Source organism: Astatotilapia calliptera, chromosome 3 (genome assembly GCF_900246225.1).
Source record: "Astatotilapia calliptera chromosome 3, fAstCal1.2, whole genome shotgun sequence".
Taxonomy (NCBI): Eukaryota; Metazoa; Chordata; class Actinopteri; order Cichliformes; family Cichlidae; genus Astatotilapia; species Astatotilapia calliptera.
In genome coordinates this window covers 41,523,208-41,548,208 of record NC_039304.1, presented here as the reverse complement: position 1 = coordinate 41,548,208, position 25,001 = coordinate 41,523,208, and the positions used below count along the sequence as shown (strand labels likewise).

The following is a 25,001-nucleotide window of genomic DNA, read 5'->3' as shown; positions in this document are numbered from 1 at the left end:
TCAAACAATGATTTTTAATGAACACACGTGTGGGAAGAAAACTCTGCACGCCGACAGCAAGTAGTCTTCAACTTAATCAAAGCATGAACAGATATTTTATAGCATCAGGGTTTGATTTACTGACGCCCCTTCATGCGTCACAGATACATTTTATACATAGATCAGATCAACACCACAATGACTTTTAACCCAGAAGATCATCTTCTATTTTCATGGCCGGTACTTTCCGTTCTTGTCTTAAAGTGAATTGTTCCTCTTTCTTACCGAGACATGACTAATCTCTCCTCTAAATAAATCTAACTCATGTGTGTGTGTATGTTGACCTCACATGCTCTTTCTCAATTCACCTGTTGCACTTCTGACCTTTCACCAGACCAGAGGCTCACTGAGACTATATGTATGTCTTCTACTAAATAAATGTTTTAACCAAGAACCTCTACTTAAAAGCTTAATATAAAATGACCTGATATATAAGTGTTTTGTAAGCATGTACTGCAATTCCTTCTATGGCTCCAAGTCACTTGCACAATAGATTGTCCGGACATCGCGCCGAACAAAGCTTCCAACCCCCAATTAATTGACCGAGCTCCAACTCTTTAATAAGCACAGATATGCATTGTGTATAAAATAGTCATAACTGCACCTGAAATACAAGGTCAACATAATAACTGTATGCATAACATCTTAAGGCCTTCTTAAAGCTATCTGTTACATTGTTAAAGCCTCGTCTTAGCCTGCTGCTCAAAATAACTTTCACTTCTGCAAAACTCTCCAAGCCTGTTTCCTGTCCTGTTACTTTTAGCCTTTCTGAAAGACACACACTGTTCAACCCCTGAATGCAATATAAACTCCAGATTATATTATTAATGCAATGGTAATAATGATGATTATTTAACAATAGCAGTAAAATAATTTCCCTGCTCCACAAAGACTAACAATAAACAAGATGCAACATAAAATCAAAGAACAGGGGAACCAATGGACTAGCACGAAAGGTCAAGACAATGAGCACTGAAGAATTACACATGAAAGTAATGAACTCAAAATAGGAAATTACACCATCACCAACTCAACAGGAACTAAAAAAGAAAAAGAAATTAAATAACACAACAAACATCATGTTGAAGTACTGTAATGATATTAAAATGTAGCAGAAATCAGAACTCAAGCATGAACAGAAAACTTAAGAAAATAACAAATAAGGACTTGGGTTTTATTTATTTTTTTAAAAGATGGCAAAATGGTTGCCATTGCTCTCTAACTTTTAGTCAGTAGTCACTTGGCTCGCAAGGTGGAAGAGCAGCGAACTATGGTGTCAAATTTTAATAATGTTTTGGGGATAAAATGTGCACTAGAAACTTCTGTCTGCCACTTTGTTTGTCTCTCTGGGGACATAGTTGATGTGAAATAATTTTTCATGATTCCTCCACAGAGTGGATCAGGAGAGCTCGGAGGTTCCCAGTGGTCAGTCTGCCCAGAAGCATCAAACAGACCTGGACTCCATATTTATGGTCTGTACATGTACAACAACTACTTTCACATCTATTCTGTTCACAGTCATCTCCATGATGCTCTTTGTAGACCAGTGGATTGTCAGTGTGTCCAACATGGATCTGATGTTTGGCTCCATGATTTCAGTTGATTGGCTCATTCATAATGTATTCTGTTCCAGCTGCTGGAGGACAACATCATCACTTTTGTGAAGAACGAGCTGAAAAAGATGCGGAAGGTTCTGAGTCCAGATTACCCAGAATGCATAGAGAGTCAGCGGGAGGATGATGAGCAGAGGAGGAGCAGCATAGAGGGATTTGTGAAGATCACAGTGGACTTCTTAAGGAGAATGAAGCAGGAGGAGCTGGCTGACTGTCTGCAGAACAGTAAGAGGATTTCTCTAGCTCCTGATTAACTAGAACATTTTTTCGTCTTTGAGGAGATGGATAACATTGGTTTAAACAAAGCTGTCATCTGGAATTTGTAAAAAATGAACTGATATTTTTTTTTTGGCTGATTTTTCAGAACATCTGGCTGAAGTTTGTCAACTTAACCATAAATCTGCTCTGAAGAAGAAGTTCCAGTGTGTGTTTGAGGGGATCGCTAAAGCAGGAAACCCAACCCTCCTGAATCAGATCTACACAGAGCTCTACATCACAGAGGGAGGGACTGCAGAGGTCAATGATGAACATGAGGTCAGACAGATTGAAACAGCATCCAGGAAACCAGACAGACCAGAAACAACAATCAGACAAGAGGACATCTTTAAAGCCTCACCTGGAAGAGATGAACCAATCAGAACAGTGCTGACAAAAGGATGGGCTGGCATCGGGAAAACAGTCTTAACACAGAAATACACCCTGGACTGGGCTGAAGACAAAGCCAACCAGGACATCCAGTTCATATTTCCATTCACTTTCAGAGAGCTGAATGTGCTGAAAGAGGAAAAGTTCAGCTTGGTGGAACTTGTTCATCACTTCTTTACTGAAACCAAAGAAGCAGGAATCTGCAGCTTTGAAGACTTCCAGGTTGTGTTCATCTTTGATGGTCTGGATGAGTGTCGACCTCCTCTGAACTTCCACAAAACTACAATCCTAACTGACCCTAGAAAGTCCACCTCAGTGGATGTGCTGCTGATAAACCTGATCAGGGGGAAACTGCTTCCCTCTGCTCATCTCTGGATAACCACACGACCTGCAGCAGCCAATCAGATCCCTCCACAGTGGCTTGGCAGGGTGACAGAGGTCAGAGGGTTCACTGACCCACAGAAGGAGGAGTACTTCAGGAAGAGATTCAGAGATGAGGAGCAGGCCAGCAGGATCATCTCCCACATCAAGACATCACGAAGCCTTCACATCATGTGCCACATCCCAGTCTTCTGCTGGATCACTGCTACAGTTCTGGAGGATGTGCTGAAAACCAGAGCGGTAGGAGAGCTGCCCAAGACCCTGACTGAGATGTACATCCACTTCCTGGTGGTTCAGGCCAAAATGAAGAAGGTTAAGTATGATGGAGGAGCTGAGCTAGATCCACACTGGAGTCTGGAGAGCAGAAAGATGATTGAGTCTCTGGGAAAACTGGCCTTTGATCAGCTGCAGACAGGAAACCTCATCTTCTATGAATCAGACCTGACAGAGTGTGGCATCGATATCAGAGCAGCCTCAGTGTACTCAGGAGTGTTCACACAGATCTTTAAAGAGGAGAGAGGATTGTACCAGGACAAGGTGTTCTGCTTCATCCATCTGAGTGTTCAGGAGTTTCTGGCTGCTCTTCATGTCCATCTGACCTTCATCAACTCTGGACTCAATCTGCTGGAAGAACAACAAACAACATCCCAGAATTCTGAAACAAAAGACTCTGCAGGGACTCTGTTCTACCAGACTGCTGTGGACAAGGCCTTACAGAGTTCAAATGGAAACCTGGACTTGTTCCTGCGCTTCCTTCTGGGTCTTTCACTGCAGACCAATCAGAAGCTCCTACGAGGCCTATTGACAGAGACAGGATGTATTTCAGAAACCAATCAGGAAACAGTCCAGTACATCAAGAAGAAGCTTAATGAGAATCTGTCTGCAGAGAAAAGCATTAATCTGCTCCACTGTCTCAATGAACTGAATGATCGTTCTCTAGTGGAGGAGATCCAACAGTCCCTGAGATCAGGAAGTCTCTCCACAGATAAACCATCTCCTGCTCAGTGGTCAGCTCTGGTCTTCATCTTACTATCATCAGACGAAGAACTGGAAGCGTTTGACCTGAAGAAGTACTCTGCTTCAGAGGAGGCTTTTCAGAGGCTGCTTCCAGTGGTACAAGCCTCCAACAGAGCTCTGTAAGATGTATTTCACCGTAGCAGACACAGTAGTTGCAGTTTAATAGCCTTTTACCCTTTAACTGCAACGTGTGTGTGTGTGTGTGTGTTGTGTCTGGTGGCAGTGTAGCAAACGGAATTATGTATGTCAAATTTTATTAGACCTTTATTAGGATTTTTTTTTTATTTACTCCCCAGAACCAAGCCCCTCACATCAAACCACTTATGCACTGGCGGGAAGGGCCACAAACCAACTGCAGAGAGTGTGGCATGGAGAATTGGGCCCCCAAACCTGGGGGGAGCCTGAATTGTTCTAAAAGAGATTTAGACACAGACAAAAGCATGCCTTCCCACCTGCAATCACACACATACAAATGGCCTCACTCAGCATGAGGCCAGACGAAAATCAACAATGTGCACACACTCACACTTCCTAAACATAATCTATATTCCCAGATCCAGCCATCAGTACCCCCAGACGGGCCATCCGTTCCCAAACCCAAGCATGTCTTGGGTTCTATCCTAGACTACTGCGATTTGTTATTATCAGCATCTCAAAAAACTCAAAAAAGCTTTCAATTAATCCAAAGTGCTGCAGCAAGAGTACTTAGGACTAGAAAGAGAGAGCAGATTTCTCCTCTATTGGGTTCTCTTCATTGTCTCCCTGTTAAATCCACAATTTAAAATCCTGCTCCTCACATACAAGGTCTTGAATAATTAGGCCCCATTTTATCTTAATGTCCTTTTAGTGCCATCATCCTATTAGAGTACTTTGCTCACAAACTGCGAACTGGAGCCTATCCCAGCAACCATAGGGCGAGAGGCAAGGTACACCCTGGACGTGTCACCAGTCTATCTCAGTGCATAGCAGACACATTGCCAAATCATATTGAATATTTCTTTGCAATCACGAAGTCAGACCCAAAAAAATATAAAACCCAAAAAAGTTTTTTGGTTTTTTTTTTTCTTCTTTTGGCTGGTATTTAGTATTGCATCTGAGAAATTAGGCTTTCTTGTCAAAGGTTGGTTTTGGAAAAAACAAAAAAACCAACACCAGACAACAGCTTTTTACAAATGGTAGAATGTTGCATAAAAAGCAAGTGAGAAATGGAATGCTCACCCCTTGTACAAGGGGCAGTGGGGTTGAAAAGCTTAAGTGCTTTGCACTTTGTGTAATTCTGAGTTGAATAGCATGGCACAGCAAATGTGTACGATGGAAACTTGTGTTTCATTGGTTTTTCAGATTCTAATCTGGTATGGCTGAGGCTGCTCCTCATTGTATGAATCAATAGGAGGTTATTTAAGAATGACTGAGTTGAAGCTGTGCCGATCAACCCTACCCGAAGCTATCGCTATAAATAAATCCTCTGATATCTCTCAGAAAAACGAATGATTTTGTCTTGTTTCCTATTATTGTCTTATCAGACTGAGTGGCTGTAACCTCTCAGAGAGAAGCTGTGAAACTCTGTCCTCAGTTGTGAGCTCTCAGTCCTCTAATCTGAGACAGCTGGACCTGAGCAACAATGACCTAAAGGATTCAGGAGTGAAGGTTCTGTGTGTTGGAGTCGCAAGTCAACACTGCAAAATAGAAACACTAAGGTCAGATCAAGTGATGTTTAATTTTTTGTCAGTGATTGTTAGAAAAAAAAAAATACGAGGAAGCTAAATTTATCCGTGTGCTTTTGTGTCTTTGTGATCTTAGTAAAAATTTTAAATTTCTAACTAATACTCAAGTCAGAATTCATTAACAAACAGAAAAAAAATATTGCCAAATCTAGTGACTCCTTGTTGCAAAATGAATACATATTAATGACTGTGTTATTTGTCTTTGCGTTCATAATTTTCAGACTTACTGACTGTAACCTGACAGAGACAAGCTGTGAAGATCTGTCCTCAGTTGTGAGCTCCCAGTCCTCTTGTCTGAGAGAGTTGGACCTGAGTAATAATGACCTACAGGATTCAGGAGTGAAACTTCTGTGTGTTGGAGTAGCAAATCAACACTGCAAACTGGAAATTCTAAGGTCAGATCAAGTGATATTTACATTTTTGTCAACGATTCAGGAAAAAAATATCACCAAGAGGCTGAACTTTATCCATGTGCTTTTCTATCTTTGTGTTTTTTATTCAAAAATCTAACATGGCTAATGTGGCTAAATGATTAAGACAGAATTGATGAATCAACAGGAAAAACATTTAATATTGCCAAATCTAGTTGCACTGTAAATGTACTTTAACACCAGTGGGGTTTTTTTTTTTATTTCTGTTTAAAAATTTTTTTAGGCTAAATGGCTGTAACCTGTCAGATTCAAGCTGTGAAGCTCTGTACTTAGTTATCCGCACACAATCATCTAGTCTCAGAGAGCTTGATCTGAGTAACAACAACCTGCAGGATTCAGCATTGAACATACTGAAGACTCCAAACTCAACAATTATCAGGTCAGATCAAGATTATTTTTCTTTTAAAAAATGACCAACAACAGTTAAAGATAATGAGGAGAAACTGTAAATATCAATCTTGCTAAATGTCTATTTTTATTTTATTTTGTTATTAAATAACATTATTAAATTAGATCATTTGACATAATAATAGTAATTTATTTATTCACTATTTTGCCTTATTATTTTGCCTTACTATTCCATGCACATGGTTGACACTGAAAAAATCTACTAGTTATGTATGGATAATTTTGCAGACAACTGCAAATTTTAAAATTTAATTTGTCACACACACAAACATACACAGTACGACATGTGGTGAAATGCTTACTGCTGTGCAAACCACAACCATTAAACAACAGTGAAGAATTTACAGATTTGCAGATTTACAAATTATGACAAAATTTAGAAATTTAAATTAAAAAATTATGTGCAAATAACAATTTAAGAGAGAAATTATAAGAAGTGAGCAAATAAACAGAGTGCGTGCAGTGACGTATTGTATGCAACTCCAGTCCTACACCTGGTTCAGGGCCTGAATATCCTGGGGGAAGAAGCTCCTCCTCATTCTCTCTGGTTTGGCCTGAAGGGAGCGGAAGCACTTCCCAGACCTCAACAGTGAGAAGAGTCCACTGTTGGGATGGGAGAGGTCCATGATAATCTTCCTGGCTTTGTTCTTGCACCACTTGGTGTAGATGGACAGCAGGTCAGGAAGCTCTGATCAAATGATGCGTTCGGCTGAGCGCACCACTCTTTGTCTGTCCTGCTTGGTGCTGTTCTATGGTTAGGTCTGGATCAGGTAACCTTTAATCCTCCCTTAGTAATTCTGCAATAGGTGTAGGCTGCTGGGGGATTCCCATGATGCACTGAGTATTTCTTCTTTAGTCACCTTTCTCACTCATTATGTGTGAACAGACCTATCTGCACTGAATCATACTTGTTATTAATTTCTGGCTCTCTTCCACAGTATGTCTTTTGTCCTGTCTTCCTATGCTCACCCCAAATAGTTGCGGCAAATGGTCACCCCTCCCTGAGCCCAGTTCTGCCGGAGGTTTCTTCCTGTTAAAAGGAAGTTTTTCCCAATTAGGGGCCCCAATTAAAATACGCTTCCCAGCTTTCAGACAGCCTCCGAGACAGCAGAAGACAGGGTAAACTCACCTGTTGTTCTGCAGCCGTGGGGCAGGATGTAAACACCACTTGAAGATTCTTCATTTGTGGGGCAGGGATTGGGTTCCCGCTGTCCAGCTTGGTAATCTTGTGACTGCACTTCCGAGTGTTATTCAGGTTGGCCAGCAAATCGTAAATGGTAAATTACCATTACCTGATTCTTGTATAGTGCTTTTCTACTCTCCTGGAGTACTCAAAGCGCTTTATACAACACACCACATTCACCCATTCACACAAGCACTGTTTTGTATACTTGCCAGTTCTTTCTAACATTCACATTCATACACATTCATACTTCAATGGGTGTATCAGAAAGTAGGTGGGGGTAAGTATCTTGCCCAAGGAGACTTGGCATGCAGACTGGGGGAGTCAGGGATCAAACCACCAACCTTCCGATCAGCACATGACCTTCTCTACCTCCTGATCTACAGCCACCCCCCATGTGGTGGTTGACCCATGATGTTGCGTGCTGGGGCAGCAGGTTGAGGGTTACAGATGTAACTAGACTTAATAAACTGAATCAACATCACTGAGTTATACTAATTGTCACAATCCCCGAAGCCCAAGCTGAAGGAGTGTGCGGCAGTCCTCCAAGCAATTAACAGAATACACTATATTACTGTATTTGTGCCATGGGCAGAGCTGTATTTTTTAATTTTTTCAGAAATCTCTCAGTCAGAACATATTATGTCATGTTTAGGTCGAAACTAACTTCCTGCTAACTTGTAACTCCATTAAATTTCATAAATTATGTTTTCATGGATTCCTGGATGTTAAACTTAGTTGTTACACTTAGTAAAGCAGCAACACTGATCATTTTATTAACTATGAAAGAATTTAGACAATTTTTAACTCTCAGTGATGCCACAGTGTTCATTTGCCTTTGGGACCTGAAGGAGATGGATTTTTTGACCCAGATTACTCCGCAAGACTCCTGACTACAGTAGCTGTAATGCTTTGGCAGTCCATCAAGCAGTGTGCCTTCATAGCTTACCAAAGTTGTACTAGAACATTTTTTGACAGATTTCTGCATGCCGTGTACCACACAAATTCAGTTCGAGGTCAGTAAGCACAACCAGAGTTCATACATAAGGCGCGCTGTCGATTTTTGAGATCATTAAAGGATTTTAAGTGCGCCTCATAGTGCAAAAAATACGGCAGATAAAATTGAATCAAAGTTTTATTGAACTAACAGAGAATCAGAATCAAAATATATGCTCTTAACCATTTTAAGGAGCCTGGAAAGAAAGCGACTGGCCTGTCATGGTCTGTGTGCAGAAGGCAGAAAAGAAAGACCCAAAATGTATCTCAAAACTCAACTTTTAATGCTGGTCAGCAAAAAGAACAGAAAACTAATTAGACTAGAAACTAGAAACCAAGACATGAGAAACTGACGTGCAAAGTAAAAACTGAAACACGACATGCAAAAACTTGACACTGAACTAAACCTACACTAAACACAAGGACATAGTTACCAAAACCTAAGAACAAGAAATTGCAAACCAAGAAGAACTGGAGAGCAAGAAATACAAAACAGAACCCAAACCCTAGGTAAAAATCCAAGATCAATAATAATAATAATGATGATAATAATAATGATCCAAAAACCCATAATACTGGGTCACCGATCCAGAACTGTGATATGTCCTTCCTAAAGTTTTTTTGAAGTGATGTCAGGTAACCTGACCTAAGCCCACACTAGGGTTTAGTAATGCCACAATTTAACATTGGTATTCCCATCACTGGTCCCGATCACCCCAAATTTGTGTTCCAGAGAATGGTGAGAGTCAAGGAGTAAGTACTAATCTCAGTGTGTGGGCCTGTGATGAACTTTAATGTTTAGGTTATCACATTCTTTAGTGTAAATAACCGAGTAAAGAAAGATACTTACTTTTTAAAAAAATTTTTTTTTACACACGATACTTGGAATCAGTCATATTTCATTCAATACAGTGGGGTACTGACCGATCCAGGATCATTCGAAATCCTCAGCAGTTTGATGCATGTATGGATACCATGTAATGTCCATGTGTGCATGCTGAAAGAGAACTGTGCTGGTCTCGCCCCTCTTTTTTTCCAGAGTGGAGCCTGCTGGAGTCCAGTGGTTGAGACCAGGTCTGAGGAAGTGTAAGTAGGTTTTTAATGTGGTTCATAAAAACACAGCAGCACTCATTTAACCATCTTCAAACTGTCACATCACTCATTCACATCTCTGATGTCATGAGTCATCATCAAACTGTCAGTCAATGAACAGATGATGGATCAATAACTGCAGCTGGATTGTGTTTGTTCTCTCCATCAGATTCCTGTCAACTCACAATCGACACAAACACAGTACACACAAACCTCAAAATGTCTGACAACAACAGGAAGATGACATATGTGAAGGCGGTTCAGTCATATCCTGATCATCCAGACAGATTTGATCTTTATCCTCAGCTGCTGTGTAGAGATGGTTTGATTGGTCGCTGTTACTGGGAGGTTGAATGGAGAGGAAGAGTTGAGATATCAGTGAGTTACAGAAGAATCAGAAAGAAAGGACGAAGCTCTAACTGTTTGTTTGGAAGGAATGATCATTCCTGGAGTTTGTTGTGCTCCGATGATCGTCCTCGTTCTGTCTGGCACAATAACAGACAAACATCCATCTCCTCCTCCTCCTCCTCTGTCTCTAACAGAGTAGCAGTGTATGTGGACTGTCCTGCTGGCACTCTGTCCTTCTACGGTATCTCCTCTGACACTCTGATCCACCTCCACACCTTCAACACCACATTCACTGAACCTCTTTATCCTGGGTTTAGAGTCTGGTCTGGAGGTTCGATGTCTCTGTGTGCACTCCCTCCTGTTAGGGAAACACTCTGATTGTTGAACAGATAGTTCAGTCTGTACATGTCTGTCTCTTTGACTGAGAAACACGTTGTCAGATTCATGGAGTCAATCGGTTGATGTTTTGAACTGTTCCAAATGATTCCTTGTAAACTGTAAAGTCCCTTAACCTCCTAGGACCTGGCATCCATATATTTGGACATCACATTTTTGGTTGTCTTGACCAAAATATTACATTTTGCTCCTCAACGGCCTAATATCCACTCACAAGGACATTATACTGGCTCTATGTTATCAAAATGTAAAAGTATCCTCATATGTGGCTCTCTCGTTTTTCCTAGAAACAAAAATCAGGTAAAAACAAAAACTGGTGATTCTTCGGGACCCAATGAATGTTAAAACAATCAGCCCAAATATCAAAGTGAAATTAAAAATGTATGTGATGGAAGAATTTGGATCTTAGGAGGTTTAAGATGGAAGGTACAATCATTCCTGGATCGCCATCTTATTTTTATTTTTCCGCTAACTAAAACTCGCTGTGAAAAACCTGTGTCTCTCTGAAGCTCCGTTCACAACCTTTACATTTCCGTGTTCAACAAGCATGTCCTGAGCACATTAAAGTGAATGCAAATGTTTGATTTCTCTTTCTTAATGTAATTTTTCTATCTCGGCTGAATAAGTGGACATCCAATAGTACTCAGTGTATAAAATATTAAAGAGATTGAGCATCTCTCATGTTTCTGTCATTCCATAAAAACAGCTGCTTTAAAAACTGAGCCAATGAAAGGAACATGAATTTATATATTGATCAGATTCATACAGCCCTGATGTAACTCTGATGATCTCCATGTGGCTTCCTGTCCTGACGGATAGGAAACATGTGAGGATGGGGAAGAATGTCTTGGAATCCCGGACCATCAGCACCGGCTTCGTTCAGGGTTTTGTTCTTTCTCTGCTCTTCTCCCTGTACACCAACTGCTGCTCCTCCAACCACCAGTCTGTCAAGCTAATTAAGTTTGCAGAGTTTGAACGTCTGGTGTCCAGTGCAGACGCAACAAAGTGGTGCTGAATGCCCGTCATAAAGAAGACCTAGAGGAGGATATAGTTCCTGAGGCTGCTGAAGAAATTAGTATTTCTAGAAAGCTATTTTAACTAATAGCTGCTCACAGACTGTATTTATGAGTGACAAACTGTGATATCTAACTCTAAAGTACATCTACAGTATGTATCAAATATATTCAGAGATGTTTGAAAGCCTCCCTCACTAGAGGGAGTGTTAGCCCAGGGCGCCAAACAGGCTAGGATCGCTACTGTCCAAATGTGTACTCCAAATGCGGCGTCATTTTCTTCAAATTTGTGGTGCGGTTGCAGGTGTGGATAATTTTGCCGAAAAATATGGCAGACAGCTGAAGCGGCGCTGCTGAAGAGTAGACTTTCAAAAGTAAGTACTGAAAAATGTCACTTATTTATGTGCGAATGTTTAATAATGAAGAACATTAAAACATTACCGTTGGCCGCATGTCGGCAAAGTTATGTGACATTGTTGATGTTTGTGCTTTCAGCATTAACTTGGTTTTAAAGTCTTTACTGTAAAATATACACCGTACAATAGTTGACTTTAATCTTACAGAGAATGTGATGATTTTGTGGATAATTAAAGTCAGTCATATATCCACAAACACAACAAGCTGAAAGTCAGTGATGCTGCTCGGTTTGCAGTCCTGAATATCACGGCACAAGCAGGATTCACTGCAATGTTAATGTTAGCTATGTTATATTGCTGCCTCTGTTCGGTGGTGTCGAGCCAAACGGACTTTAACGTGTGTTTGAACGAGCTGACGGTTCACTCGTTAAGCTGAAAGAAAGATGCTTTAATCACAGCAGTCACACATGTGTCCACTGTACCATCTGGAACTCTTCTTGTTTACACTCGTAATAACACAAACACTAAATCCTGCTTCTCTGGTGCTGTTGTGTAGCAGTGTGTACAGCTGAGACTGTCACCTGTCTGTCTGTCCTGCACTCTCTCTGTTTCTTTCTCTCTGATTGTGGAATAAAAGTATGAACATGTGTTTATGTGTGTAATAGTCACCTGCACACACAGATATCCCCCTAAAATAGCTAAAACTAAAAACAAACTAAAAACTACTTCCAAAAACATTCAGCTTTGATATTAATGAGTTTTTTTGGGTTCATTGAGAACATGGTTGTTGTTCAATAATAAAATTATTCCTCAAAAATACAACTTGCCTAATAATTCTGCACTCCCTGTATATTCTACGAGGATGTTATGTGTTTGTATACTTTGTGCCCAGTTTGACCCATTTTAGCAGAAGTCAGCCTGTTTAAGGCTCTGATATCTATTCTGTATGCCTTAAAGCAGTTATGACATGGTCTGATTTTCTCACCCAATAAAGGAATATTTAATATATCAGTCTACTCTCCATTCTATCAGAAACAGTTATCACAGCTTGTACATTTGCTTTTTACACATATATGTAAGCATTGAGCCAAGTTTAGCAATGCCAACATAATAAAAGAACAATATTTGTCTCTTATATATGATACATCTATATATTGACTGTTAAATATACTTGTCTTTGAGTGAAGACTTAAGTTTATAGGAAATATAAATAACTGCAACTTGACTCTTTACTGAAGCTTATTTGACACAGAGTTCAAGCTCACTGCTGATAAATATAATACTAACTACAATATTAGCCATATTTACGTTACCAAAGTGAGATGACTTTAGTCTCATGGATAGCATTAGCTAATTGTTATTTGCTACCTACTCTTAAAATGACTGTTCAGTACAGAAATGAGGCCCAACAATCATGTTTTTACAGTCCCGTGATCTTAGCCGCAGATACTCAACCAATTAAAGTGATGTCATGAAAAAAAATGAATGAACAAAACATTTTTTCTCCTTCATTTTTGTCAAACAATGCTGTATGAAACGTTTCTTGCGGTTAGATCCATGGTTGCTAGGCAACCTGAGCAGCGCGACGAAGGCTAGATTGCCCCATTTCACAAGCCTCTCACTTCCACACTTCTCGTACTTTCTAATACATGCCGTACGTAGTACGCGAACTGAGCGTAATCCGAAGCGTGTGGTCGCTGAATTAGGACACAGCCTCAGACAGTCTTCTCATGTCTATTCACACACAATAATGTTGCAGGTGAACATCCCAACTTATGATTGGGCTCTACATCGGGACACAGCAGCTAGAAGAATCTGAGAAATTCACCTACCTCGGTAGCGTGATTTCCCATGACGGCGATGCGGAGGTGGACGTCAAATGCCACAGTGAAAAGGCAGCTGCAGTATTTCAGAGGATGAACAGGATCTCGTCCTCCCCCACCATCTTCCTCAAGATCAAACTCCATTTGCTTAATTCAATCGTGATCCCAACTGCCATTTATGCCAGCAAGACTTGGAAGGTGTCGGCCTGCATCAACACCAAGCTTGACGTCTTTCAGCAACTATGTCTTCGCCAGATTCTTAGGATCTGCTACACCGACCACGTCACCAACGAGGAGATCCTGCGAAGGAGTGGCACAGTTAAACTTCACAACATCGTTGCACGCAAAAGGCTCCAACTGGCCGGCCATATCCTTTTCATTTCATTTCATTTACTTATTTATTTCACACTTGGTACAACAGTTTCCACAGTTAGTTCTTTCAGACAAACCAACTACACTTTCTATCAGTAAAGCACTGCAACCATGTGTGAAAAGGAGCAGGAAGAAGAATATATTCTTTTTAAACCCTGGCCCTATCTACAATCCAACTTATATTGCAAGTGTGCACCAAAAGTCAAGGAACAAACCAACATTAACATTTATCTCCAGTCCTAACTCAAACCAAACAACAAATTTACAATCAGAATATACCACTCCACATAGTAACAAGGAGAAAAGACAAGTAAATAAAATTAATGAAGTAAAAAATAAAAATAAATAATGGATCCTTTTTCAATTAATTTCATTCACATTCTCCATGTTGGGTTATCGTTTTAGACATGTAACACTTTTTAAAACAATGTAAATTTATACAATTCTTTAAATTATAATAAAGAGAGTTCCACAGTCGTATACCCCTAACTGTTGGACTCATTCATCTTTGTGTAGTCCTAGCTAGCTGATGCTTAAAATAAAATTTCTTTCTACTGTCTTCTGCTCCCGAACACATTAAAAATACTCGCATCTTCAACAGATCCCTGGAGCTGTGTGAAGTTCCCTCCTGCTTCAAACGCTCTACCACCATCCCTATTACCAAGAAACACACCATAACAGGAATGAATGACTACAGACCTGTCGCCTTGACGTCTGTGGTCATGAAATCCTTCGAACGACTGGTGTCAGCCCATCTGAAGGACATTATAGGCCACCATTAACATTAGACAATAACACAAACATTACAAACAGGACTGTTTGTGGACTTTAGTTTGGCTTTTTGTTCAGCGGCTGGTACTCTGGTGCAGTCAGCACAATCTGGAGCTGAACACTCTTAAAACTGTAGAGATGACAGTGGACTTCAGGAGACATGCCTCAACTCTGCCCTCCCTCACCATATCTGGCATTTTGTCTTTCGGGTGAACCAAAACACAGACTTAACAATGTGGTGTATGCTGTACAGTGCAGCGAGGAATGCCCAGACCTCTACATTGGAGAGACCAAACAGCCACTTCACAAGCGCATGGCACAACATAGAAGAGCCACCTCCACAGGACAAGACTCAGCAGTCCATCTGCATCTTAAGGATAAAGGACACTCTTTCGAGGATGCCAATGTTCACATTTTGGAAAGAGAGGACAGATGGTTTGAAAGAGGAGTGAAAGAAGCCATCTATGTCCACTGTGAGCGACCATCTTTGAACAGAGGCGGGGTTTACGACACCAACTCTCTGCCATCTATAATCCAGTTTTGAGATCCCTTCCCAGACGCCTTAACGCCCACTCACATCCTGGGCCATCTGATCTCAGGAATTCGCATGATAAGGTGGGGCCAGGTTTCACAATGAACTCACCCGAAACTCTGGCTGATTGGGACCTACACCCAGTTTCACACCTTGGCTCAGGCGATTAGAGGATCATCAGGGGGTCCTTTTGTCTCTCTGTGGGGGGTTACTCCCACTAGGTTTATATCTGGGACTCTCTACCATTTGACCTTAGAACTGAAGAAGCTTCTCGGATGAGAGGTGAAACGTCTTCAAGTAACTTAAAGAAGTCCAGACGCTTTTCTTTGCAAGCTCCTTTGACTCACATGCATTATGATATCTGGATATGTCTGGAGTTTTGATCTCCTCCATACCTGCTTCATGCTCTGGAGGACGGGGCTGTGGCCCCCCCACACCCTCTAGCAGATCATTACATGAAGGAACCTTTTAAAAACAAGCGTGTTCATGCTCACAGGTGTACACACGGGTGCTCACAAACACAAACCACCCTTTTTGGCTCCTACCTCAAAGCACACTGTGCGCTGTCGATCTTACTTGCTGCACAATAATGTTCAATGTTTAGTATTTACTGTTATATCCCCATAGATCATCGTGATGTTGTTTATTATGTTGCTCTTTTTTTTTTCTTCTGCTTGTTTTCTCTTTTTTCTTTCTCAACAGGTGATCCAGGTGATTGATATATGCATTTTTTGTCGGCTTATTTTGTTGGTTTTTGTTTTTTACCCTTTATCCCCATCCCTCTTCCCTTCTGTTTTTCTTTCCCTCTTTCTTTCTCCGCTTTCTTCTCCCCAGCCAAGTCTGTCCCGTATTTAGCAAGTGAAAATAAAATAAAATAAACAATAAAAGGTGAATCAAATGGACCATTACGGCAAGGCTGGGCTGGTCTATTTGGTAAAGTAAAACCGTTGGGCATCTTTCTTCACCTTTAGACAATAATTCTGATGGCAAAAGAGCCAAACGGGACAGGCAAAAAAAAAGAATGAAGAGCGGATTCTCACCCCTGCCACTTCACCAGCTCCAGTGCGAACTAGAGGCCATCAGTCATGGCTGCAGCCATGTTACGTTTCGGTGTTGTCAGTGTTTTGTTTTTTGCGTGACTGTCATGTATTTCCTGCTTTACTTTGAAAGTCTGTGTTATCTTAGTGTGTTCAGGTTACGTTTCCTTGTCTCGTCAGGTCTAATTTGCCCCAGCTGTGTTTCCCTCCTGTGGTCCATTCCCTAATTGCTCCTTCTATCTATTTAAGCCCTGTGTTTCCGTATGTCATGGTTGCGATCTCCCCCCGTGTTGTAAATAAAAAGTTTGTTGTAAATAGCTGTAAATGGGTTTTGTCAATACTTTCGTTTTGAGACACTTCTGTTTTGGGGATTTTGGTGGAGAGCCTTAGTGGGGGGTTTTTTTCGTGTGTTTTTTCCTTATTTATATTTTCCTGCATTGCACGCCGGTTGCCTAGGCCGGGGTGTAACAAGCCACCATTTAACTATGCCCAGAAATTCTAGTGATGGCCAAATGAAGCTTTCTGAAGCTTGTATTGAAAAACGGTTCATTACTCGAAGCTTTTCAACACAGTCCTCTCCGGTGACATCTGGTGGTGAAAATTTTGAAGAGCAGCTTGAATCTGCAAAATAAAACGGACTGCTCAATTATCACTGCTCACTCAAGAGTGGAGTTCTCTCTGATATTGGGCCACCGTTCCGTTGCTTTGAACATGTAATTGGTTTTGTTTTCTCGATTGGGGGGCTGAAAGAAATGTAATGCGTATTTGCGTAATACATTTTGATCAATAAACTTTCCCTATTTAAACATGCACTATGGTGGCCTTTCTTTGCTCATAACTCCTTGATGTTGGTAAATACAATAAGTGAGCAATATATATAATATACATATGATAATGCACAGCACATTATGGAGTATGCCCCTGCTGTGAAGTCCTGCCTCCATCTACTTGTCGTTTAATCACTGGACAGCTGGACAGGTTCATACAAAATATTAGATTAGGCCAATTGTCCTATACATATTTTTGACCTAGGGGTGGGATTGATTGTGAACTGGAAAGGGAAAATGCTTAGGAAGCTGAGTACGGCTGCATCGTCACTGATTTGTAGAATCATTTTGATTCGATACAGGATCCGATTCAATTTAATTGGAATCTGGAAAGTTTTGCCTCAGTCAGAAATATTACAATTCTGGTCATGTATCAGTATATATCCATAATTTCGTATCTATTAAAAGAAAGCTGACACATGTGAGACTTAATTAGAGATGTAAACAGAGAGTTATGAAACCTGCAGCTGCAGAAGCCAGCGAAAAAAAAAGAGGCAAACACAGCGCGGACCCGCCGACACATCAAAATCTGACTCTGACGCGTCGGGTCCGCGCTCTGTGTTCACGTTTGTATGCAGAATCCGTAAACCTGCTCCCAGTTACTGTTTTAGCTGCATGGTGTTTGACGACATGTTGTGAGGTTTAACCTGAGATGCTGGCGTTTCAGGCATTATAACGTTAATTTACAAATCGACACGGGATTTTAATGAATCAATATCACTTTATTCAATTTAGCATGGATTGTAATCAGAAAGGCGATAATCAAAACCCACCCCTAATCAAGAACTTGCAAAGTAAAAACATGATCAATGTAAGGTAGCCCTTTTGTTATTTACAGTTAACAAGAGGATTAGTGTTACTGTGCGCTGGCTGAGTCTGTTTCTTTTCTTAGAAATAGTTTCTCCTGCCCTGGAGAAAATCCACTTGCATGGAACAGAAGAGGCTGTGGAGTGCAGGAACTACACTGCAAGCTGGTAGATATGCAGGTATTCCTGGGTCCTGCAGACTATCACCTAAAAACAATAAACAAAATGATTTTCTAAACTGTGTAGCAATGTAATGTACGTATAGTGTCAAATACATTTTTGTAGTCTTCATCAGCTTTAATTCACATGGAAGTGTTCCTACAGTCATATGCTGTAATGATATTTACATTATGAAAACATGATTTTGGACATTTCAAGTTGTTCACTTCGGCAGATAAAATGAATTGAGCAAAATCAACTCAAAATATTCCCACACGCCAGAACGTCCTCTCTTCCTCGCTGGCTCCATATCTGTCAGTGGAATGATCACCTCGTCGCTATCTGTCACCATCAACACACTCCACGAATCCCGTGGATGATTCACTTCCTTATATCTGTTTGAATCAGGTACCGAAGCAGTTACATGCGTAATGAAGCTTCGGACGTCACTGGTCACGTGACTTTTGCCAAACGAAGCAAGCCTCGACACAGTGCTTCTGAACCAGTGTGTTGTTTTTTTCGACACACGCTCCGGAGCGTCAGCTTCAAGCGGGCCATCACTAAGAAATTCTCTCACTGAAAATTATGAACAGAATCAGTGACTAAGAGCAGCCAACCTTGAATGAGTATGACTTATTGCTGGTTATGCAGAACAACCTCTTGCAAAGGTTGTATAAAGATCAGTTTTTTTCCCTGTTAGCTGTTATAAACTTAATCACTTCTCACACCCAAATAAGCTCCACCTCCATCTCATGTGTGGCACGTCAACAGAGCTCTTATGCCAGAAAAGTGGAGTTGTCTTTGTCTTTCTGGAATACACGGATTTCACAAAAGGCAAATGATATATTTGATACAATATATTAATGCTGATTAGTGATCTACAGTTTATTACTGAGATACATACTAATGGAGACAAAATGTCTGTACTTCTGACTAAGGGACCATCGATGTTAGAACCTGTAAATGCTAAAGCAAAGTAGTCAATTGTGTTACACAATGGAAGAGACTGGAACACGATATTATATGTATGCAGGAAGTCTGAGAAAAGGGTGAAAGAGAAGTCTGGCCTACATATTAGATGATTAAATGAGGATAGAAGTGATGCAACAGGAGAATCTAACTTTTAGAGAAATCAAGTCAAAGAATGTCAGAAGCTTCAAGTATCTTGGATACACTATTTCAAAATCTGAACCTACCTCATCCTCTATCTATGGACAAACTGAAGCACGTTATAGAACATTCCATTTCAACTAACAAAATCTTAGCTGGAACTTTAAGATAGCTAATACACAACTACAAAATATAACCGAAACAGTCCCAATTTATGACTTTTGTTGTTTAAAACAACTGAAATACATAGATCATATATGCTGACTGAAAATTAAGATATGGAACAGAGTGGAAAAGTTGTTAAACACTGATGTACAGCAGATCAGAATACAGAATCAACTTTATGTAACTGCTGGATAACATATTAAATCAGGAGCACCACAAAACCAGGTGAAATGTGCATAGAGAGAAAAGATGATGACCATTTGTTGAAGGTTAACTATTAATCTAAAGTCCCATAAGAGAGCAGCAGCTGAGCTTTGACCTGTGAGCTACAACTTCAGATTCTTTTATAGTGTGAAGTGTTTAATGTGTAAAGGGTTCAAGCTTGAAGTAACACCCATACACAGGTTATGTTTTTGAAAATTATTTGCAAATTGCTATAAAGAGTGAGGATGTTATATTAGAGTGTGGCAGTTGAGCTTTGACCTGTGAGCTGCGTCATAAGACTGTTCTATGGTGTTTTTTAATGTGTCGGCAGCCTGCAAACACAGAGGACTGACGGAATAGAAGCAGATTTTCTCTCTTTCAACACAGACCTTGTGCAGACAGCAGAGCGCTGCAGAGTGAAGAAGTTGATGGGAAGAAGCTGAGTAAGTGCAACTTTGATTCATTCCTCTTCATCACAGAGCAGCTGTTTGTTAGCTGCTGTGTTTGTTAGCGTTAGCATATTTCTGCAGAGAACACATGGAGACTTGTTTCATCTCTGGCGTCTGGTGTTGGATAAAGACTCCAAAGCAACAACAAAGTCTCCAACATCCAGACCAGAGCCTTTCAAACAGAGTGTGCAGTTACAGATTTGTTCTCCTCACATCATCACGTCAGACTAACAGTCTGTGTGGGTCTTCATCAGACTGTGCTGCAGGTCGGTACCAACATCATGAAACGTTCCTCACACATCTTGCACTGCTTGATCCTCTTTAACAGAGGAAGTGTGATTGTGCTGCGATGTTCAGTCACACTCAGTCTTCATGTGGACTCTGAACAGGCTCACAGTCAAACTGTAAAATGCTGGACTCCACTTGTTTAATGAATGATAATGACAGTCATGTCTGTTTAATGTGGAACCCCGCAAGGGACACGGGAAAAAAAATAACTTAAGATGAACTTTTGCGAGGTCTCGCAAAATAGGAATTCCAACAATGGCAGCAGCTACTTAGTTGTAATATTACTCTTTCTGGGTCACAAAATAAACTTTTGCGTTATATTTTGAGACGTGAATGTAGCTGTGTAAATGCTTGGCTTACAAGACATCACATATTTGCAAAAGTGCTCCGATGTTTTCAGAGATGCATGACACACACCATCTCGAAGCTAAAGGGAGGTCGAGACCTACTACAGTCGGTAGGAACATTGTACCTCGATCTTCTGGTCGGCTTCGAGCTGGCGGCCTCCGAAGAATGCGGCCAAAACTTTTGCGAGATACCGAATTAGATTTGCGAGATCTCGCAAAACTTCAGCTTAATTTTTTTTTCTCAAATCTCCCTCCGTACTTCAATGTTCTCCTGAAATCATGGAAAATATTTAACAGGACCTGGTGAGCGCCCCCTGCTGGTTCCTTATTAGTGCTGCTCTCAGACTCCAGTGATCCTGTTGGATGGATTTATGGAGGCTTTAAGGGATTACCTGCAGTCCCACTGTAGTTAGTCCCTCACAGCTACACTTATATGTTTTGCGTCAAGCTCAGTGTCATCTGTGCAGCAACATTTCTCATATATGAGTTTTCCTCTGCAAAGTGCTGTAAAGTGCTGCTACATGTCCTACACTTGGACGTGTAGCAGCACATGGCAGGAACCAGAAGGTGTGATAAGATCCACAACGTTATACAAGATCAGACTGAGCAAGATAGTGATGTAACTGTGCTGAAAAAAATCCACCCACTGTCAAAGAGTGGATGGAGATGGACAGATGACAGGAACACAGTGGTTCCCTCTGTTTATGGTGGATGTTGTAGTCAGCCAGAAACCAACCTATGAAAAAGAAATGAAAGGCGGAGATGCTCAGAAGATGGAAGCATGGTGTTTAATCAGCCAATCACAGCTTTAGAAACAAAGTGTCTGCCAAGGGAGATAACTAAAAAAAAAGCTGATAGAAGCAGTTAGCAGTTAGAGTATGAACATTGTGTAAGCAGTCAGCTTGGTCATGGACATTGTAACAACAATAAAGCTGCTCTCTGCCATTTCAACAGTCATGTCTGACCTGCTGCTTTGTAGGACTACAGTATTGGAGGGATTCAGTGGCTGAAATCGGGTCTTTGAGACACTTCTTGTAGTGAACTGATGTAAGCTGTGTCTCAGACGGAGTTGATGTTAGTACAATAACATGAGACATGACCTCTGCAGCACCTATTTGATGTGCACATGAATGATTTGTGTTTCCCCTTTAGGTGAAGGTAGAAAGTGTGTGTGAGCTGATGTGTATGTGAATTCAGCAGCATGGATCAGTGTGAGGACAGAGAGGAGGGAGTCCCTCCCTCTAAAACCACTCAGAGGTGAGATGACCATCTCTAGCTGTCCATGACTCTTCTCCATGTCACAGCTCAGCACTCACATCACGTCTCCATCATTACTCACAGGGACCGACGTAGACCGGAATTCAGCTATGAGAGGAACCGAGTGAAAGATTTCATTAACACATTTGAACAAAAACAGTCATCTGCGAAAGAGTGAGTTCATGTCAATAATATCAGTTTATATGTGGTGAGGCTATCATTGATGATTTGAACTTTTTCAGGAAACACCAGAGACTCAAACCTGGAACTGAGCCCAGCTGCGTGTCATTAATGAGTGACCGGTCTAAAGATGCAGTCACGGGTTTTAAAAGCCAGCAGGCATCTGCTACAGAGAGGTGAGCAGTTAGTAACATCAACCTGGGGCTTAGGTTTGTGTCTGATTTCTCAGACTTTTTATCTGATTTAGTGCTCAGCTCAGATAAAATAATTATTGTGGGTGATTTTAACATCCATGTAGATGCTAAAAATGACAGCCTCAACATGGCATTTATTAAACTCTATTGGCTTCTCTCAAACTTTAAAAGAACCCACCCACCACTTTAATCACATTTTAGATCTTGTTTTAACATATGGCATAGAAACTGAACATTTAACAGTGTTTCCTGAAAACCCTCTGCTGTCTGATCATTTCCTGATAACATTTACGTTTACAATAATTGATTACACAGTGGTGGAGAGTAGACTTTATCACAGTAGATGTCTTTCTGAAAGCGCTGTAACTAAGTTTATGAGTATAATCCACCCACTGTTATCATCTTCAATGCCCTGTACCAACACAGAGCAGAGCAGCTATCTGAACACTACCCCAACAGAGGTCGATTATCTTGTTAATAACTTTACCTCCTCACTACGTACGACTCTGGATACTGTAGCTCCTGTGAAAAATAAGACCTCAAATCAGAAGTACCTGACTCCGTGGTATAATTCTCAAACACACTGCCTAAAGCAAAAAACTCATAAGATGGAGAGGAAATGGCATGTCACAAATTTAGAAGATGATTATTTAACCTGGAGAAATAGTTTCTTGCTTTATAAGAAAGCCCTCTGCAAAGTTAGAAGATCTTACTAAATAAGAACAACCCCAGGTTTCTCTTCAGCACTGTAGCCAGGCTGACAAAAATTCAGAGCTCTATCGAGCCAACAATGCCTTTAACGTTAACTAGTAATGACTTCATGAACTTCTTCACAAATAAAATTTTAACAGTGAGAGAAAAAATAAATATCTTGTGATCATCTCACATATTTAATAATATGATACAGCTACGATCAGAACCATCAATATATATATTTAGAGTCTTTTTCACCACTGGAATTTAATTTAATTTATACAAATCACAACAACTGTCGCCTCAAGGTGCTTTATATTACACAGCAGACCCTACAATAATACATCCAGAGAAAAACCCAACCCCTATGACCCCCTATGAACATGCACTTTGGTGACAATGGAATGAAAAACTCCCTTTAAACAGGAAGAAACCTCCAGCAGAACCAGGCTCAGGGAGGGGCGGGGCCATCTGCTGCGACCGGTTAAGCTGGGCACACACAGTGCGATTGTTTCAGTCACGTTATCCAGCTTCTGCTCAAACTGTACGATTGACTTGCAGGGGTTAGAAGTTCGTAGGTCACGATGCAGGGTCTCACACTATACGGCCCAATGCTTTGATGCTACCTGAGTGCTCAAACTGGGGCGTTTTGCATTGTTTACAATTTGTACACTTTGTACAATTTGTACACTCCGTGCTTATTGTCCCTAGGGGTTTGCCGTAGTGGCAATGGGGTGAGTATGATTACGGAAGTGGAGGTGTGTCATAGATATACAGAATGAGCAGCAATAAAGAATAATGGTGGCTCATGAAGCAGTTTAAGAAGATGTTCTTTATAATAGTTAAGATTAGAATTACATAGGGGCCACCTGCAGTGACCGGTTGGGGTGAGAGAAGGAAAACAGGATAAAAGACATGCTGTCGAAGAGAGCCAGAGATTGATATCCAGTATGACTGAATGCAGAGGTCTATTAACACATAGTGAGTGAGAAAGGTGACTGAAGAAAAAAAAACCCTCAATGCATCATGGGAATCTCCCAGCAGCCTACAGCTGTTGCAGCATAACTGAGAGAGGATTCAGGGTCACCTGATCCAGCCCTAACCTTAAAAGTGAAGATAGTGTGCAAGAAGTGTCTCTCTCCTGAATACACACACACACACACACACACACACACACACACACACACACACACACACACACACACACACACATACTACTTTTAAATACTCTACGAACAACAAGTAACCCTGCAGTGCGAGAGTGAAGTGCTCTAATGGGGTGGTATGGTACTACAAGGTCATTAAGATAAAATGGGGCCTGATTATTATTTTGAATTCAGTTCTGGATCCTAGGTTTGTACGTCTACGTTTGGGCCTCGAAGTTTCCTTCTGCTCATGCTCAGCGTGCAAATCTGTTTCTCTTTGAGATCAGGAAGGTATTCTGTCTTCATCAGCTTCTGTGGCTGCAAATGAAAAACACAGTTTTCTTCTCTAACAGGATCTATGGGAGACCTGCTGAACCTGGACCCAGCTGCATTTCTTTAAAGAGTGACCGGTCTAAAGATGCAGTCACTGGTTTTAAAGGCCAGCAGACATCTGCCGCAAAGAGGTGAGCTGTGAATAGCATGAACTCTTTATTAGCAATCGCTTCGGTGTCTGACTTGAATGTTGATTTTTTTTGTTTTGTTTTTGTTTCATGGATTCTAAAATACAACTCTGTAGGACAGGTGTAGGCAACTGCAGGCCTTGAGGGCTGATGTCCTGCAGGTTTGAGACCACTGTGCCGGAGCTCATAGGTGTGTCGTGAGAAAATGATCAGGTGTCATGGAAAATTATCTGGTTCCAACTGATTAGCACTCTACACGACAGGTGCGAGTAACAAGCAGAACAATTACATTCTCTTCCATTAGAGGGCAGTACAATTACCCGCTCTAATTAAATGAGTTGCCAACTGCCAATAAAACAGAAGAAGACAGGGAAGAAATTACTTAATAGTCATTCTGGAAGTGAGACAAAGCAGCAGGTGAGATGGAGAAAATTCTGACTGAGATCAAGTCATGGGCAGTTGTCCGATAAAAGCAAAAAATGTATAATGGGGACAAAACGAGCCAATTCCTCTATCCCTGGTGCACGGGGAAAAGTTAT

The 25,001-nt window shown here is 40.9% G+C and overlaps 1 protein-coding gene and 1 pseudogene across 1 annotated transcript in view; one reads left to right on the top strand and one right to left on the bottom strand.

Annotated features, from left to right (window-relative positions):
- The window catches only part of LOC113019578 (protein NLRC3-like), a 576,297-nt pseudogene that overhangs the window by 351,435 nt on the left and 199,861 nt on the right, over nt 1-25,001 (bottom strand).
- The window catches only part of LOC113019581 (NACHT, LRR and PYD domains-containing protein 12-like), a 54,323-nt gene that overhangs the window by 6,738 nt on the left and 22,584 nt on the right, over nt 1-25,001 (top strand). Inside the window, exons 4-9 of the mRNA XM_026163355.1 lie at nt 1,433-1,511; nt 1,673-1,877; nt 2,017-3,814; nt 5,219-5,392; nt 5,641-5,814; nt 6,074-6,115. Of these exons, the coding sequence (XP_026019140.1) occupies nt 1,433-1,511; nt 1,673-1,877; nt 2,017-3,814; nt 5,219-5,392; nt 5,641-5,814; nt 6,074-6,115 (2,472 nt within the window). The remainder of the gene's footprint in view (nt 1-1,432; nt 1,512-1,672; nt 1,878-2,016; nt 3,815-5,218; nt 5,393-5,640; nt 5,815-6,073; nt 6,116-25,001) is intronic.